The 18,017-nt window shown below is 35.1% G+C and overlaps 2 protein-coding genes across 2 annotated transcripts; both read right to left on the reverse strand.

Moving 5' to 3' along the window:
* Positions 1–50: 50 nt before the first annotated feature.
* LOC132706870 (probable ATP-dependent RNA helicase DDX55 homolog) lies at positions 51–7,095 on the reverse strand. Its single transcript, XM_060678477.1, has 9 exons — positions 6,874–7,095; positions 6,655–6,824; positions 6,439–6,597; positions 5,066–5,572; positions 4,818–5,015; positions 4,628–4,762; positions 2,263–2,446; positions 2,047–2,205; positions 51–1,982 (listed from the first exon to the last, which is right to left on the reverse strand). Exons 1-9 carry the CDS (start codon positions 7,040–7,042, stop codon positions 1,867–1,869), a joined length of 1,797 nt encoding a protein of 598 aa, XP_060534460.1. The 5' UTR covers positions 7,043–7,095; the 3' UTR covers positions 51–1,866.
* Positions 7,096–8,255: 1,160 nt separating this feature from the next.
* Positions 8,256–17,917, reverse strand: LOC132706312 (SH2B adapter protein 1). Its single transcript, XM_060677581.1, has 6 exons — positions 17,449–17,917; positions 17,111–17,369; positions 16,891–17,057; positions 14,803–15,145; positions 11,402–11,731; positions 8,256–8,689 (listed from the first exon to the last, which is right to left on the reverse strand). Exons 1-6 carry the CDS (start codon positions 17,772–17,774, stop codon positions 8,585–8,587), a joined length of 1,530 nt encoding a protein of 509 aa, XP_060533564.1. The 5' UTR covers positions 17,775–17,917; the 3' UTR covers positions 8,256–8,584.
* Between the last annotated feature and the right edge of the window lie 100 nt (positions 17,918–18,017).

Genomic DNA, 18,017 nt, shown 5'->3' on the forward strand with positions numbered 1-18,017 from the left:
TGGATATCTTCAAATATAATATTTTTGTATTGTTTGAGGTATGCCATTAGCTTATGATTCGGAATCGATAAGGAAAAACAAACGCGGGAATTTTGATAAAGTTAAAACGAAATGTTTCTGCGGCGATTTTATGCCTGGCTTATGATGGCGTTGTTTTTTTTCTCATGGCCCATTAGTAATATTTTTTGTATAATAATTTAATTTAGGTAACTATATAATATAATTATTAAATAGTGAAAGTTCCAAGCAGGCGGAAACGTTCAGACAAGTAATATCAAACGTTTGTCCAACGTTGTAGTTGCTGAACGCGACCATTACTGTATTTAATTACAATGTAATGAGACCTCTAGCCGAAAAAATATTAAGCTGTTTCTATGTTGATGCTGCTTAGAAAGTATTTCGTTTGGAATAGTCCGCGATTCAGTGGCTATTGTGGATTCATCTGAGTGTTCAATATTGAAGGAAAAGTTTAAGTGCTTCAAATCCAATCACAACGCAAATTGCGTGCTGATGGATGTGACTCATGTGAACATTTACTATTTATTGTTTATATATTTATTAATATATTTAAAATTTTCCGACAATCCAGCTTTACAAATGCAATTTACAATATTTAATCGACCCTTTCATAAGGAGTGCTTTCAATTTGCTGGTTCCTGCAGTAGACCCAATTAAAATTACGTGTTCTGCATTAAATAATGCTTCGGCTTCCACCTTACATTTTAAGCACGATAAAAGTGGATTTTATTGTAAAGTGTTGAAAAGTTTTCCACATTTTTCACAAATCACCTGTTGCAAAATCTAATAACAGAGCCACGAATAATGCTTCATTGTCGCTTACCCAGCTGGTCAAAGGTATCATGTAAACATTACGAAATAGTTCCAAATGGGCATGTTATTAGCAGCCACCATCATCGGATAATAAATTTGCGAAAACTGTGGTGTACATGGGTACGATGATTTATACATTTATTTTTGTTATATTCACCACCCTAAAAAATTGTGAGCGTAACTTAAAATAAATGTTGGTAAAAATTCTTCAAATTAAGCCTAGTATTTAACTTCATCTTTATACTAATATAAAATATAAAAACTTTTTTAAAATATTTTCCTTTTTTTTTCTATTTTCTTCATTTTTATGCCAATAACAAAGTCAGTTCCTAAATGCGTCAGTTCGCAATCTGATTATCAGCAGTAAGTACCGTTCTGGGTACCACATTTGACAATCCATATACGCTTAACCTCGAAATTATACCTGCGTATTACCAACTTTTCCGTAAAAAAAATCGACATGCCGTTATTCTTTGCGTGTATTATTTATAAAATGGCCGTTTTGCGGATAAATTGGTATAGTTATCAAATTACACTTTGTTTTGTTAGAAATTTTACGTTTTTATCGTTTGGTATTTTTTATACGTTTTCGCAAAATTGTGTGTCGCGTGTATTGTCTTTGTTTTTCGTTGTGTAACAGAAAAACCGCAAAGGAAAAATTTTCTTTGAAAGAAATAATTAATTTAATAATTGGCCTTTCAAACTTTTCTCTACGGATTTTCCACTCGCATGGCGGAAAACGTCTCAAGAGACCTATTAAACAAGATCAGTATCGATGCCCAATACATATAAGTCAACTCTAGGTGCCTTAGGTTATTTTTTTGGAACATATTTTCCGCTTATAAAAAAAATTACCGATTTATACCCGCCGCTCATGTTTTTTTGTACATAATTGGTTTTCTTGGGCATATCTCGTTCAAATACAAGTATTCTCAAAATGTTACAGTTGTTTTATATATTTTTTTTTCGCAAATAAAGTTCTCCAAGGAATTTATTTGTAAAAGGTGTCTAGTTTTATTCTCACAAAACCCTAAGTTAGCCCAACCCTATCTCCTTATCGTACTCCTCGTCAGTTATCTTCCTCCTCTTTAGCTTTTTCAGTAATGCCACATCTTTCCTCAGCTCTTCCAAGTCTTCGGCGCTGATACCCGCTGAAATTGGGGGAAACAAATTGAGGTTATCAAAAGCAAATGGCTTGGTCACTTTTGAACTCGCCTTTGCTTTTTCTCTTTTTCCCCTGTTCGTCAGATTGGGCCAATTTCGCTTGTTTCCTTTTCAACTTCTTTTCCTTCCTCGCCTCCTTGTTTTGTTTAGTTTTGCACCAGGGCTCGGTTGCTTTTTTCACAAACTTCTGTTTAAACCCGGGCCAGACACCTGCAAAAAAGTAATGACTGCCCAACGCGACTACTTTGAACTCTGTTCGAGGGTTACCGGTCGCTTTGTACTGGGTTAATTTTTGTTGCCTGGTCGCTTCCCTATTCTTATCTCGATAAGGAATACTGGCCACGTCAATGTCCGTTTCGGGAAAGTCGGATAAGTCTCGATGCTTCAGCTCAGGCATCTTCGGCAACTGAAGTAAACTATAGGTGGCAGCTAAAGCTCCCAATGGTAGCTCCTGCAATATTACACTGTTCACAAATGTATGGGAGAAGCATGGAAAATATTCGCCAATAATACACGCGAGATTGTGGAGTCCCTACAGCAGTGATGAGGAAACTACGGTCCGCGGAAAGGTTTAATCCGGCCCGTTTAAGAATGCCGTCGTGAGAATGTTTGAACGCAAACATGAAAACCACTCCTACTCATCGTTAAGTGAAGAGGTAAAAAAAAATCGAAAGATTTAATAAAAAATTTATCAAGTCAACAATTATTTCAGAGAGCTAATCATTCTCGAAGATGCGCTACGAAAGCCTGTTATGTGTTGGCTTATAATATTGCTAAAACTAATAAAGCATTTTCAGATGGAGAACTTATAAAGCAGTGCATGATAGATGTATGCGACATTATGTGCCCTGAAAAGAAAATTGATTTTCAGTCACTCTCAAAAAAAAAACCACCGAGAGAATTGAAAATATTGATAAAAATCTAATTTCACAACCGACTACAAAAACTCAAAAATTTATTTTTTATTCAATTACCACGGATGAAAGTACAGATATCAGCGATACTGCGCAGTTACTCGTATTTGTAAGAGGAATCAACGCTGACTTTGAAATTACAGAAGAACTTGCAGGGTTAATGAAAGGAACAACGAATGGTGATTTTGTGAATTTGAAAATCTCCTAATATGGTTGGAATCAGTCAACGATTTGTTGGAAAATTTGATTCTAAGTATCCGCGAAATGATGTTTTTTTGCATTGCCTTATACATCAGGATGCTCTCTGTATATATACTTAATATTGTTGTAAAACTAGTAAATATGATTCGTTCCAGAGGATTATTACATCGTCAGCTTCAACAGTTTTTGGAGTGCGTACATGCTGAGCATTCCGATATCATGTGTTATTCAAAAGTTCGTTGGTTAAGTACTGGAACAGTATTCGAAAAAAATTTGGGATTTAAAAGATGATATTGTGAATTTTTTTCTCGATAAAGACATTTATAATCAATTTGACGTCTTAGAAAAGGAAGCGTGGCTTTCCGATTTCGCTTTTTTCATAGACCTCCTCGTACACATGAATGAGTTTCTTCACTTTATTTGGCAATACCGGAAGAGTTTCAAATTACAGTTATTATTACTTGCTAATCAGATCTCTAAATCTGATTTTTCTCATTTTCCAAGAATACAATCTTTGAAATTCACTATATCAAACAATAAGATTAAAAAATACGAAATTAATTTGAGAAAACTATCTGGAGAGTACAGGACTTTAGAAAAATGGAACCAGAATTTAGTATTTTTTCGACCGTATTCAATGTTAATTACGAAGAAGTTGATGCAAAATTTCAAACTGAGTTAATCAAACTGAACTGTAATACTCTCATAAACCAAACTTTTCATACAGTACCATTACTAGAATTTTATAAAAAAAATTAAGTCCAGATAATTTCCCAAATCTAATCACTCATGCAATGAAGGTAATGACAATGTTCGGCTCATCTTCTATATATGAACAAATCTTTTCAACAGTGAAGCTTAGGAAAACTTCCTTAAGAAAGAATTATAGGTGAGCACCTTCCATCGTTTTAAGGACTTCTGCTTCGCAAATGAAACCGGACTATGATGAAATTTTGATAAAACAGTCTCAATTTCATTTTTCTCATGCACCATCAACCAGTAATGACACCAGAAAATAAAGTGATAATACTTCACATCAAAAACTACACTAAATTCATTTTATATTTTGTGCTTATGATTTTCTTACCTTTTGCTTTTTTACTATTAAAATAATAAGCGTATGTAATAATATATTATAAAACACATAAATTGTTTAACGATTAAGCATTCTTTGACCCGCTACGATCGTCTAGTTATTACAAATGGCCCGTTTTAAAAAAAGTTTCCCCACCACTGCCCTACAGGGTAGACGAAAATATCCTGACTAATTTCTAGTACTACACAAAAACTTGTAACGAACTCTGACGATAATGTCTTTGTAATTTGGTATATAGCCGTTTGCAATGTTGCCAGTTCTAGCTTACCAGCAGTTTAAAACAATGAAAAAGACTAAGACAAGTACTAACTGCTACATAGTAATGTACACTAACTGAAATAGTGCTTATCATTGTGGAGTGAAGAAACCCTCTGGGGATTAGATTATTATGTCCAAACCAACGCACGAAATTTTGCTATACCTTCACCCTGAGCAGCAGGGAACACTCGTGTTTGGAATAGGCCCGGACGTGAGACACGTAAGCTTGCGTCGCTTTTTCCATGAGGGCCCTGTCACTTTTCAACAAATTCCTAATAGACTCCCTAACCGCGCGCACCTGCAATTTTTATTTATGAAATTTGCATGACCTTGGCGCAGTAAAAAATTCAAACCCTGTCATCGTTGGCAAAATCTTCCAGCTTATTTAACTTGAGCCTCTGATTCGTTTCTATAAAATTGACGTAGGACTCCTCGCTTTCCAATAATATGATTAGGGCGGACCCCTGATTGCCCTGCCTCGCCGTCCTCCCCACGCGGTGAACAAACGAGGAAGCATTCGATGGGGGGTCCCATTGCAACACCCATTCCACCTAGGAAACCTTTTTATACAGGATGTCAAAATAACATAACGAAGTCGCACTTCCGGTATGTCTATGCCTCGGGCCATCACGTCTGTGCACAACAACAGTCCTTTATCGGCGTCTCTAAACTTGTCCAAAATCTTCTTCCGTTTATCTTTCATCTTTCCGTGGATGGCCATGATGGGCAACTTTAGTTTTTGTAAAATAATCCGGGGGAATATTTTCGACCAATAATCTACGCACGCGCAGGTGGGCAAAAACAGTAGCGCCTTGTGGACGTTTTTCGTTTCCAGAAAAGCTAACAGGGTTGCCAATTTGCCATCGTTCCGGGCCAATACGTAATAGTTGTTCAGCATGTCGGGGGTGCTGTGTTTGTCACGGGCGGACACGCTGACCAACACGGGGTTTCTTAAGCCCGCCCGTATGAGATTTTCCACTTCTTTTGTTTGGGTTGCGGAAAATAAACCTGTTCTTCTTTGCCTTGGCAAGTAACTAAGGATTGTATCTAAAGACTTTTGAAAGCCCAGGTCAAGCAGTCTGTCAGCCTCATCCAATATCAGAAGCTCCTGTGAGAAGAATTTTACAAGGATAGTGACGTTATGTGACCAAAATCGGTCGCTTGGAAAATTTCAACTTAGGTGTGCTTGGTTATAAGTAGAAAAAAATTTACAATTTGGAATTAAACTAATGTTGGTAAGGACAATCCCGCTAAGATATTTCCACATTCAGATATACCGGAGGTGGGGTGTCAACTTTCATATTTTAAATGGAACACATATTGCATGTATACATAAATTTTTTACCATTTGTAAGAATTTAATGTTTCGTCAAAATTGACATTTGCAGACCAGACAATATCTATAAATTTTTCCTTTAAAATTTTACCCTATTAACTTATCCTGTAGAAAAAATTTAGTGAATAATTTAGATTGTTAATAATACCAGTTTGTCACCACATCATTTTCTACAGTGTAAGTTAATAAAGCAAAATTATACCGGAAAAATTCGCGGATATTGTTGGGTATGTAAAGTTTGACATAAATATCGCACAAAAGGTAAAATTTATGTTATGAGATAATATACATCAAATGTGTGTAGAATGGGGTATTTTAGAATTGGGTATTCTTCCACACACTTTCGGTATATCTTGATGTGCCACCATCTTGCAAATGGTTTAGCACCACCAACATTAGTTTAATTTCAGTTTTTCAAATCTGATACTTGCAGTTTTACCCTAACAGTTCGACAAAGTTCCCTGTATAATGTGGCAAGTTTATTGTAACTGGGATATAAAACACATCACCATAAATTTCCTTTGAATAACTTAAAAATATACTTAGTATTTTATGTATAATAGACAGGGCTTTTCATTTAAAAATTTTATTACATTTTTAAGATAACCAAAAACTAAAAAGTATATTACGAGACTTACTAAACATTTGACAGAGTTTGGAAGGTTAATGTCTTTTTTAGATAGTAGGTCTTCTAACCTTCCAGGTGTACATATAACAATATTTCCACCATTCTTGTTAAATGTCCTTACATCTTCTTCCACATTATTTCCCCCCACAAACAGAATTGTTGTCAAATTCTAAAACATTGTTTATGAAAACAAAATATTACTTTATAATATGTGAAATGCTAGCACTTGTATATGATCGAGCATCTGATCCAGCACCGTTTTGGTTTGCAATGCTAATTCACGAGTTGGAGATATCACTATGGCACCAATTTGATACTTTTTCCACTTTTCTTCCACCTCTCTTCTCTTCAGCATTTCCAGTAGGGGTATTAAAAAGGCCAAAGTTTTTCCAGAACCTTAAAAAGCTAATTACTAACGAATAAGGCTCATATGGATATTAATTACCCGTGACTGCCTCTGCAGCAACATCTTTCTTGTTTAACAATTGCGGAATTGTGGCAGCCTGCACCGGAGTCATGGTAGGAAAATTAAAACTCTTAATTCCGTTCATGACTTCGCTGTGCAAAGAAACTGTGAGCTCGTCCCATGTTTTACGAGTCGGTTTAATTTCCATTTTAAAAACTTAAACCTTCAAAATTCCCACTAGGAAGACAGGTTATGTTTTACAAATTCTTCATAGGATTTTCATTAGGCAAATTCACGAAGTCGTTCATCGAATTTTAAGAAATTAAGTTGATGACAACTTAACATCATTGTCGATTCTGTGGTGGAGCATTGCACGAGGTTTAACCTCTGTTCGCTCCCGACAGAATCCCTTGCAATCGTCCCTAAAAACTTTGAAATCGGTATCCACAGTGTGGATTTAGTGTTTTTAGTGTTCAGTGAATATTATAAAGTTACAATCGTGGTCGGCTCCGTCGTTTTTTCCTGTTCACGCCGGTATGGCGGCCGGTTGGACCCGGTTGGTCCGCGGGGGAAGGGGAGGAGGCCGTTTTTTGTAATCGGTCAAAGAACCTTTTTTTTGTTGAAATTCCATTTTGTATATGTAACAAATCCGGAGGATGATGGATTGGTCCAGACCCTTCTCTTAAGAAGGCATTCTTTAGGATATTTGAATAATGTTCAAAATTGTGTAAGCTGGCCGAATGACCTTATGTAGTCTTGGCCATTAGAAGTAAAGAAGAAAGAAGAAAAGAAGAACATCATTGTCGGTAAACGTAACCGTTGCCGAATGATTCTAGCAGTTTTTGCTAATGGAAATTAAGAAAAGAACTGTAACCGTTCTAAGATTGGGCTTAAAAGATGCAAAAATCGTTGGTACCCAAATTGGCATTCGATACATTGAAAAAGGCAGAATCGGACTATCAACAAAACAAATTATGTAGTTATATTTTTTTAAATAATTTCCATTTAATTTAGATATGTTAGTTTCCAGCGAAACTGTAGAAAGCCTACACTCATTTTTCGGAGAGACCGTAGTCGAGGCAACCGAACTACTAGAAAAATGTAGAGTATTTCGTTATTTGATACCAGATCGATCTCGACAGGTCTATAAAATAATTACAAGTGCTGACCAATATACAATTTACGACAGTATTAATTTTTGTCAATGTACCAGGTTCCAAGAGCAAGTTTTAAAAACGCGAAGTAGTTTGACCTGCGTTCACGTTCTGGCCGTTAATTTAGCAAAAATAACGAACTCTGTAAGGGAAGAATTTGTTACTTCCTCTCAGTTGGAGGAATTTCTGAACCAGCAATTAAATTATTTTCATGATGATCAACTGTGACGACATCATAGTGCTAGGAAAATAACACATCAATTATAACACAAGATATATTAAGAATTTATAAAAAAATTGTACATTTGGCAGGTTATATGACAATAAATAATAATTATAATAATAGGAACACATTATAAAACAATACTTTCCCATAATACTTTTAAGGTTGATTAGGAATTGGAGTTACTTCCAGAATGATTACTGTGTAGGGGATAAAACATTTAACATTCAGAAACAATCTAATTTTACTTTTAAGTGAAAGCAGATTCTTGAGAAGTATTTTTAGGAAAAACACAAGAATCACCTTGTCACCGGGTTTTAGGTATTCACCAAGAATTGGAATTTACTTTAAAATCTATTTCATATCTTCAGTTTTAAACGAAGCTGTACTGATTTTCGACCGCCCGACCCGACGCTTCCGCTTGAATCTGCTCAATGGAAGTGTCCTGGGTTCTCACACTCCCATTATGAGACAGGACCTATAAAAAAAATTCGCCAGCTCTTTCACTCGCGTAAAAACCAGGAATACGTTACCTCAATCCCAAAGACCGAAAATGGAAAAGTTTTAAAAAAAATTTCGCTGCAGAAAAAGTGGACCTTCAGATTTTCTGAGACCAAAGTGTTCAAGGTGAAAAAATAAAATAAAACAAAACGCTAAGAACTTCAAAATCATGTATATTACGTGTTCCATTGTACTTGCTATAACTTAACTCGAACAAAAATAAAATAAATAAAACAGGTTCTTGTTTCGCAGCCGTTTTACACAATTAAAATAATAAATTAAAGCCAAATAAATTATACCTTAACCTGAAGACGCAAACTTCTACGGTAGACAATAATATATTTAAAAATTGCACTTGTTTATTCTTTTGTACAAAATCTACTCAATATCAAAGTTACTCACGTATCGTGGAGTATTTTCAGTTTTTGAAGTTTTTGCTTCCAAAAATGGATCCGAAAGTCGACAACTACAAAAGCGTCACGAGACACAAAAAAAGTGATCTCCCACACATACAGGGTGTTACAATTCGAGGCGCACTATTAGAATCTCTTAATTTGTAAATTCAAAAATATGCGGTCGTTCTGCATTAAACCAAGTTTTGCCAAATTGTTTTTAGTTGAAACAAGGACATGGATTTTTTAGTATATACTTGAAATTCTTCATAGGGCCCCGATAACAAAATGTAATTTACAATTAGCATTTCTCCTGGATTATTACGGAACGGTGGCAAATTTTTGAATTTTTAGAAGGGAATCGCAAACAACTCAATGCAAAACGCGATGTATGCAAAACTTTATGTCATGTTTATAATTTTAATTTTATTTTTTATTTAATTTTAAACGTTTAAGCCCCTAATAGTAAAAGAGTGCGTACACACACGAAAACACAACATCGACAAGTTTGTACAAAAAAAGGAATAAACATAAACTAAAAAGTAGATCATGAGGTAAGAAGGGAGGAGGGCACGAGTTCTCGATATTGTACTTAAACAAAAATTTAAAACAATTTATAAGAACGGGAGTTTTAAACTTTTGTTCATATATCACACGATTCAAGGGCGATGAAATAATATCGTTGTTAAATTAACTCTAAAATAAATAAAAATTTGCGCGAACTCAGGGACGATGCTTAGCTTTTAACCAATACAAAAATAAACATCCAAAAGTTAACAACAAATCTCGCGTGGAAAGAAGATTCTTCGGTCAAAACGAAAACCTGGCAATGAGAAAAATTAACAAGTGAAGTTCTAAAGCTACCGCCGATACTCAAAAATGTTACAAGACATAATTTTTTTTAACTTTATATCTTGCACCAAATTAAAGTCGTTTTGAGGTAGTCGTGGAACGGGTGTGGGTCTCGTTAATAAAGGTGGAAGAAGAGTAAAATTTTTAAGTACATTTTGCCGTTTGATCCTATAAAATTAGAATAAGCCCTTTGGCCAATGGCTTTAAAATTTTTTACATTGATATTCCCATGAAAAAACTAACAAAAAAAGTTCAGGTCGTCGTGTATTTGAAATAATAATAAATACTACATTTTAATAATTATATTTTAATAATCTTCTTAATAGTTGTTTGGTATATAATGCGGAATTTTCAATTAAATCCGCTAACAATTAATTTTGTTAACGCGGTGTAGACAACAGTAGGTCAGATGTACCATTTTGCAGATCGATCGGATCAGACCACTTCCAACCTCCGCACCTGACCAAAAAGATTTACACATCCAGTAATTGCGGGAAATAAAAGTAAAGTAACTTTACATGAAAATTTCCATCAATTAGCTCTATTTTGCTCAGAAGACTCAAAGAGTTTTCTACAATAATTCAAAAAATACTCAACCAAGTAGTAAAAATTGAAGAACCAGGACATTTCTAATAATTAATTAAAAATACTCAACTAAAGTTGCTAATAAAAATTGAAAACAGGAAATTTGTAATAATTAAAGAAAAAAGTTGTGAATTTAGTTAAAAATTGCATGGGAAAAAAAAAGGTAAAAAAAGTGGTATCGATCTTGGCAACCCTCTCGTAATCCAAAACGATTTAGGCATCGATAAGTCAAATGCACCAATTACCAGACCCATCTGGTATACGCTACATTGGTGATGACGTAGCGTTCGCCCATTTTCGTTGGTAACTGTCAACGTTTAGGCTGACTGTATAAATTTGTATGGGTTCTTTCTTTGGGTTTTTTAAATTATTACGGACTACTTAACTTAGCGTTTTTTTATAAAATTGAAACGTGGGATACCAATATTCGGACACTGCTACTATGGTCCCTCAAATAATCAGTTTTGGTTAGTTGCTGAACACTTATTAGGCCTATTAATATTTCCAGGGTATATTTTGATTTTCATTTAAGTACTCTTAACAGATTGTTCAACTTGCAATTTAAATATTTCCAAAGCAATAATTAAAATGATCTGTGAAATAGTCTCCAATAATACCACAAAAACTTATATGGCAAATCGGTTTGTCTGGATTCTAAATTTCAACAGCTGACGTCTCACTAATATAGCGCAAAAGTAACAATAAAGTAAATTTGGACGGCGGACGCCATTTTCGGGCAAAGAATCATTTTTTTTCCATTCCGTATCGACGACTACCTCGAAACCGAAATTCACTGCGCACACGCCACACCCATCGGACGCGCATAATCATACAACACCCGCTCGCTACACCTATCTCACTTGTCTCGCGTCCGGCGCCGGTATCTGCCGTCTGCCGACGACGTCGACGACGCCGTTGACCGCCGTCGAGGCGCCAGGCTGGGGTTCCGGCGCCGCCGCGGTGGCCGCCAGCGTCGCGTTCGGCGATGAAGTGCCTCGGCTCAGCTGCTGACGCGCCGTAGGGTTCAATATGAAGTCGGTAAGTTTTACGTCTGAGTTGCCGCCGCTCTCGAGCGGGATCGGCTGTGATCGGAAATGCTCGAGCATCTCGTAGATCGACTGGAACCAGTAGTGTTGGACGCGACAGTGACCTTGGTCGTTGATCGTCATGCGCAGATGCTTGGCCCGACCCTGTACAATTCAATTCGATCAAATTGAAAATTTGCAAGAAAACTTAAACATGATTAGAAAGGGTGTAGCGATTTTCCCAGCGGAACTAACATTTCTTGTTTAATTATTTATTTTTTACAACCTATCAATTGTTTTCATTACTCTTATAAAACCGCTGTAGCACTTAAATGAACGGTATCGGACCCCAGAATTTAGTCCCATATAAGAGTTTTACTTCCCGCCTATTTGTAATTAGGGGTTGTAGTTACCTTTATAAACTATAAAGTTTATAGCAGCAAGGAAAGCATTTTCGTCACCACTATAAAACCTACAGTGTTTATAAACACAAATCAATGACGCCACTTGCTTCACCAGTTTCTATATCATTAATATACATTATATTTTATTTCATGTCCTTATCAATCTACCTTGCTTTTACTGTAAAGTCGACACCAACAGATCTTTATTTTGACGAAATAATAAAAATGTTTCTTACAATGAAAATATTAGATGCGCTACATATAATGTGCACTACTTCAGAGAAATGACGTGCAGAGAAATACACAAAATTATTAAAGGATTAAAACTAAAAAAATAACCTGGATTTCACTTATTTCGAATGTTGGGAATATATTTTAAAAAGCGATCAAAGAGAGAGTACAGTACAATACAAGACAGTTCAGTTTCCGGAAACACAAATCCACAGAAGATGCACTATTTAATCTGACTTCGCACATTTATAATGCAATAGATACGAAGAAAGCTTCCTTGTGCGTTTTCGTTGGTCTTATGAAAAAAGACTATCTGATAAATAGAAAACAATTTGTAAATATTGATGGCGTTAAAAGCAAAAAAAAGAACCGCAACATGCGGTATTCCACAAGGAACGTTATTGGGTCCAATGCTGTTCACAATCTATATAAACGATCTCTTAGACATTGATAGTGTAGGAAGTATATTCAGTTTTGCAGATGACATGCCATATTTCACACCGCAGAAAACTGGGATCAACTTAAGCAAAATAAACTGACTTTAAACTACACTAAGACAAATTTTATTCCTTTTGCATCTTACTCTAATACTTTAGCACACTTTGAAACCATCAAAGTGGAAGAAAATAATGAATTTCTAAAGACTGATTCTGCAAAATATTTTTTGCATAATTCTTGATGGTCATTTAAGGTGGGACAAACATATTAAGCATATGGCTAATAGAACAAGATTTTTAGCTACCAGATTTTCTTATCTCAAAGATTACTTAAAAAATCATTAGCTTAAACAATTTTACTACTCTCCCTTTGAATCGCAAATAAATTTTGGAAGAAGTAAACGTGGGTTACTACATTTTATATAATGAAACTATAATACCAGACACCCGTCAACATTAACAGAAAAAAGAGCTTGAAAATATCACAAATCAACAGAATACCTGACATAAAAATAATTGTGTAATGGTCCCAGTGAGCAAAACAACCGCCAAGGAAAGATCATCTTTGAAGTACTCACCCAAAAAACTTAAAGATATGATATGATATGATAAACATTTCTAAATAAAGCTAAAGAAATTTTACAGATAGACTAGAAATCCATAAGGTGTTTGCTACCGTTATGTGAAAAGTCGTTTTATTCTAAAAAACCCCCATTGTAAATATTGTAAATAATATAAACTCGACTGTGACTCTATTCCAGGTAGTAAAAATGGCCTCCTGTCGTTATATTAAGTATGAACCAGCACTAACAAGCAATAAACAATGTTTCAGTGCTGAACAGTTGGTTCATTAACATATGTATTATTTTAATATGTAGGTTAACATTTATTATGATGAATAAACTTTATTATTATTACTATTATTATCATATTATGCAACAAGTTTGATAAACGGCATTTGCGCCACGGGTCTTAATAAACTACACAATACATTCATCGAGTGACGTGTGACATGACAAACGTCAAAATTCGAGGTGTGAGAATAAATGTGGCTCGAAGCTGTGGCTGACCAATCTGACGTGACATTTTCCGTATAATATAACAATTTATAATATTTTAAAACATAAAACAACAACAAAAAATCCTAAGATGACTTTATTTTATTCTTATGTAATGAGGCGTAATTTCGGTTGATAATTTAAAGTTAAAACCATGTCCCGTGATTCTTTTTTGTGTAACTTGTTAAGTTTCACGACGCCAGGTTCACCAGGTGCGCCTATTAAAAACTTATAGTTTTATATGGGCTTTCAAGTAATAATAAACACCTTTAGAAACGTTTATAAAACTTATCTGGGAACCTTGCAATTAAAAAGACGACAATTTTGGAATTCTCATACCAAAACCGCGTTTATAAAAACCTTCGTAACTGGAATAAAACTAAAAGTAACCGGGAAAACCAATTCAACATTACTAGTGTGTAAATGTCAAATGTCAATTATGTCAAAAAGTTGAGAAAACACATCTTTCACGGACTCTACAACAGTGTGGGAGTCCAGCGGATGTGCTGTTGTTGCCCCCCAAAAGAATTAAAAATGGAAGCAAGCTGATCAGCAGCAATGCATGAAATCAAGGATAATTGTATTTCAAATGAATCAAAGCTATAAATAACTATATTTAATGTTTTACCAATTTTGTCTAACTTGGAACGTCTTTATAAAAATAATTATTAAACAATATGAATTCAAAAACATATCGAGTTTCTTCCATACGAAATACTTTCTTAATGGGCTGTAACTTTTATAAAATTCTTTGTGTCATAATAACTGTAGAATATTTATAAGGTGCTTCACGATTTATGAGGGTTACAAGACTATTTTATAATAAGGTTTTTAAGAACTATATCAAACTTTTTAAACAATCCTGGGGTAACCAACACGAAAGTTTTTGTAGATAGAGTAACGGAAACGCTTTGGAAGCAACATTATAAAACTTAAGTGTTTTGGTATTTATTGCTCTTCTTCCGAAATTTGTGATACACGATGGCTTTCTCATAAAAATATAACCATTGTTATAAAAGCTAAGGTTTTTTATAAAACAAATTTCTAATAAAACCTTAAGCTGCGAAAAATGTTAGTTGGGATGACACTAAACAGTAGTCACTTGCCTGGAAGTTAAAAGTAAGAACAAACTCTCCGGTCCTCGTCTCGCTCTGTCTGATCAAAAACCGACCGTGACCGACTGCGCCGTCGTGCAGAACCTGCTGCGCGGCCTCCGACCTACCCAAAGTGCCGTGGAACCATAACTCCTTTTTCAAAGTCTGCCCGATGTCGAGTTCTGCGGCGACCGCGTCGCCATTATTTGGACAAATATCAAAGTTTGAACTGGAAGACAGCCTATCTCCGCCCCTGCCCGATAAATGCCGCGGGGGTAAGTCCGGCGCGTTGGAATGATAATCGTTATTCGCCACGCCCAATTCGTTACCACCAGGACCTAATCTCATGCAATACCTTAAAAAATAAAACCTTTTTTTTTTTCGATGAATTAAAGCGAATGATGCATGGCAAACTGTTTTCAATTCGTTTATTTTGCTCTTAATGGGAAGGAACATTATGTAGGTTTAATTTATGATTTAGGTACAGAGTTCAACACGCTAAACCACAGCTATCAAATAGATTATATGTAAGTGGAGATTCTGGGAAGGTCTCCCAAAATTTCTGTAATTACTGTGTCAATAATAGTCTTTTTCTTAATTAAAAAAAGACGCAAATGTTAGTGTGGATTATGATTTATTAAAGTGAATGGAACCTCCGTAGAGAGTACACAAGTTTCTTGATTTGAATATTGATTGTATTTGAAAAAATTAGTTCTTTTTGTTTTTTTTTTATGAAATTCAAAATAATCCGCGCAGGCGTCAGAAAATCTAGCTTTCTTTATTGCAAATGTGCCTCGTTTTCCGATTACCGAATCAGCTAATCGATGTCAACATCAATCAGATTTCTGACTTACAGTATTTTTAACATGAACAATCTGGAAAGTAGGTTTATTATGATTGTATAATGTACTAACTAAATGCAATATTTTTTTAGTTATTAACTAATAATTCAGTATTTTTTAGTGTTTTCATTTCCAGAGTAGTACACTTGAATTATAGATTAGTATCAGTGGGTGTGTCTCAGGATATTCGAGAATGAAATAACTTTTACGCGACTGACTAAGAGTCTTTACGAAAAGGATTTTGTAGAGACACTATGTGAGACATTACAGCACCTTGGAATACTTAACTTGGTAAAGTATTTATTTAGACATGGGAGAATATGCTGAAGCTAGTGGCAATCTTAGAATACCATCAGACCTTCAGCGGAAAAAATGTTAAACTTCTTCAAAGGTAAAATTTAGAATAGATTCTTGGCCTCCAACAATGTTTAATTTAAAATGCCAATTGTCAATGGCCACTTTAATAATTATTGTACAATTAAGATTGAGCAATAACATTTTTCTGAAATTCTCCTATAACGGCTGCACTTATTTCATTAAACCTGATCAGATTTGCTCCATATGTAACACAAATCAATTTGAAATAAATTTATTACCGTTTTAAAAATTTTGGACTTGTGTGTGTCGAAACGTCTTGCTTATCTCATTATAAATATATTAAAGACCCAGGTCTTTTTAAGAATTGCATAAAAATAAAACCATAATTTGTATTTCTGTATTTGAAGAGGGTTATAGGTAAATAAAAAAATAAAATACATATTGTTATTAAATAATGAGAGATAACACTCTCCTATTGCAACCTGCTATTTAAAACATTTTGACTGGTCAAATAAAAAGTGGTCGATTGCCCCCAAGGCTTCACTATACTGTAGAATAAATAACTTTTAGGTCTTAATTTATGCGGTTCTAAAAGACCTCATCACTACTAGATGAGCTTATTCTTTTCAAACGTCATTTTAGAAACGAAAAAATCTAATTTATTTTTAATTTTTTAAAAATTGAAACTTACCGGGCCAATTAAATTCTGTCACCTAAAATAGCTGTGTTTAACTTTATAAACTCCAATTATCAAAAATAAAACAAACTGTTGTGGCCCTTTTTCTTTTGATGTAGCCAATTAAAATTCCACTTGTATGCCAGATAACTTTATCGACAACAACTAGGTTCCAAAAGGTTGAAAACTAACCATGCACAGAAACAAATTTGTAAATGGACGCGAATTTGTCTGATTGAATGAAGCTAGCATATGAAGACCTACCTTATTGTAGCAAGCCATGATCGCATGTCATCTGTGTCATGGGCTTCTATAACAAACTCCATATTGTTACTGGCTTTTAAGACAAATGTGTTTTCATGGTCTGGCATTTCTAACGCCGTCGTCTCACGGGCTTCAGTAATGAGCGCGCAAAACACCCCACATCGAGGCTAAAAATTATACTAAATGATCCTTTGGCACTGAGATAAAATGGAAACCTAACCTTAGGATTCTTAGGTGGAGAGTAAAATTCGAGCATATAACCGCCGGTAGCCTTTACCAGCTGTAGCCTACATTTCTCCCATTTGGGAGGTCCTGAAGGTTGATCCAAGCACTCTGGTGTGGAATAATTGACTATTCCCTCCTTCCTGCACTCCACTACAATTTTGGCAAGCTTGGTTTTGTTGTAAGATGACGAGGATTCGTCGTCTGAGTGCTTATGGAACAGATCTTTGCTTTTCCGCAGCATCTTGAAACTTAACCTTCAAAAATAAACAAATAGCTCCAAAAAGCTTAACTCAACCTAATCTTAAACGCGAAGTATTTTGGCTGTATTCTGACCTTCGAAAGAACGGCTTATGTTGCATTTTTGGGGAGCTCTCTTCAGTTTCGAAAGTGTCTTCGCTAGCTGAAGACACTCCGTTAGAAACCTTGTTGATTTGGAGTTTTCTTTTATTAAAATCCTTCTCAAATTCCTCGGTAAAGCAATCGAAGAATCTCTTCAGTAAATCCTTCGCAGTCACCAAAGATTTCGAACTCTCTGGCAAGCTCATGTTTATATACTGAACGCAACTTTTCGAAAAATCATGGGCTGCAGCCATGGCGTGCCTCTCGCAAAAATCGGTCCACGCGCCGTCGGGCGACTGAGATTCCGGTCCGGTTGCCATTTTCGTGATCTCTCTTTCGCTTTTTCACACTCTACATGTCATATTTTTTGATAATACTACCCGAATATTATTGTTGTTTTGGTTATTAGGCTTGTCACGGACAAACTGACGACGCCATTATAATTTTTAATCCTTGTTTTTAACTTTGACGTTTCTTTTAAAATGGCAGTGTAGAAAATTTGGCTTGTTACTCTATCGTACGTATGTAAGACGTAACTCTCAGGGAGTAATGTAATGCGAATT

Source organism: Cylas formicarius, unplaced genomic scaffold (assembly GCF_029955315.1).
Source record: "Cylas formicarius isolate icCylForm1 unplaced genomic scaffold, icCylForm1.1 PGA_scaffold_8__14_contigs__length_24414737, whole genome shotgun sequence".
Taxonomy (NCBI): domain Eukaryota; kingdom Metazoa; phylum Arthropoda; class Insecta; order Coleoptera; family Brentidae; genus Cylas; species Cylas formicarius.

Bases quoted from the DNA above. Each gene is read 5' to 3' on its own strand.
- LOC132706870 (XM_060678477.1), bottom strand. From the start codon at position 7,042: ATGGAAATTAAACCGACTCGTAAAACATGGGACGAGCTCACAGTTTCT. The intron at 5,573-6,438 runs GTAAGTCTCGTA...TTCTTCTCACAG, and splicing joins CAAACTCTGTCAAATGTTTA to GAGCTTCTGATATTGGATGA. The intron at 4,763-4,817 runs GTTTGAATTTTT...TAAAAATTGCAG, and splicing joins ATTTTGCCAACGATGACAGG to GTGCGCGCGGTTAGGGAGTC.
- LOC132706312 (XM_060677581.1), bottom strand. From the start codon at position 17,774: ATGGCAACCGGACCGGAATCTCAGTCGCCCGACGGCGCGTGGACCGAT. The intron at 17,370-17,448 runs GTCAGAATACAG...TTATTTTTGAAG, and splicing joins CATAAGCCGTTCTTTCGAAG to GTTAAGTTTCAAGATGCTGC. The intron at 17,058-17,110 runs GTTAGGTTTCCA...TATAATTTTTAG, and splicing joins CTCCACCTAAGAATCCTAAG to CCTCGATGTGGGGTGTTTTG.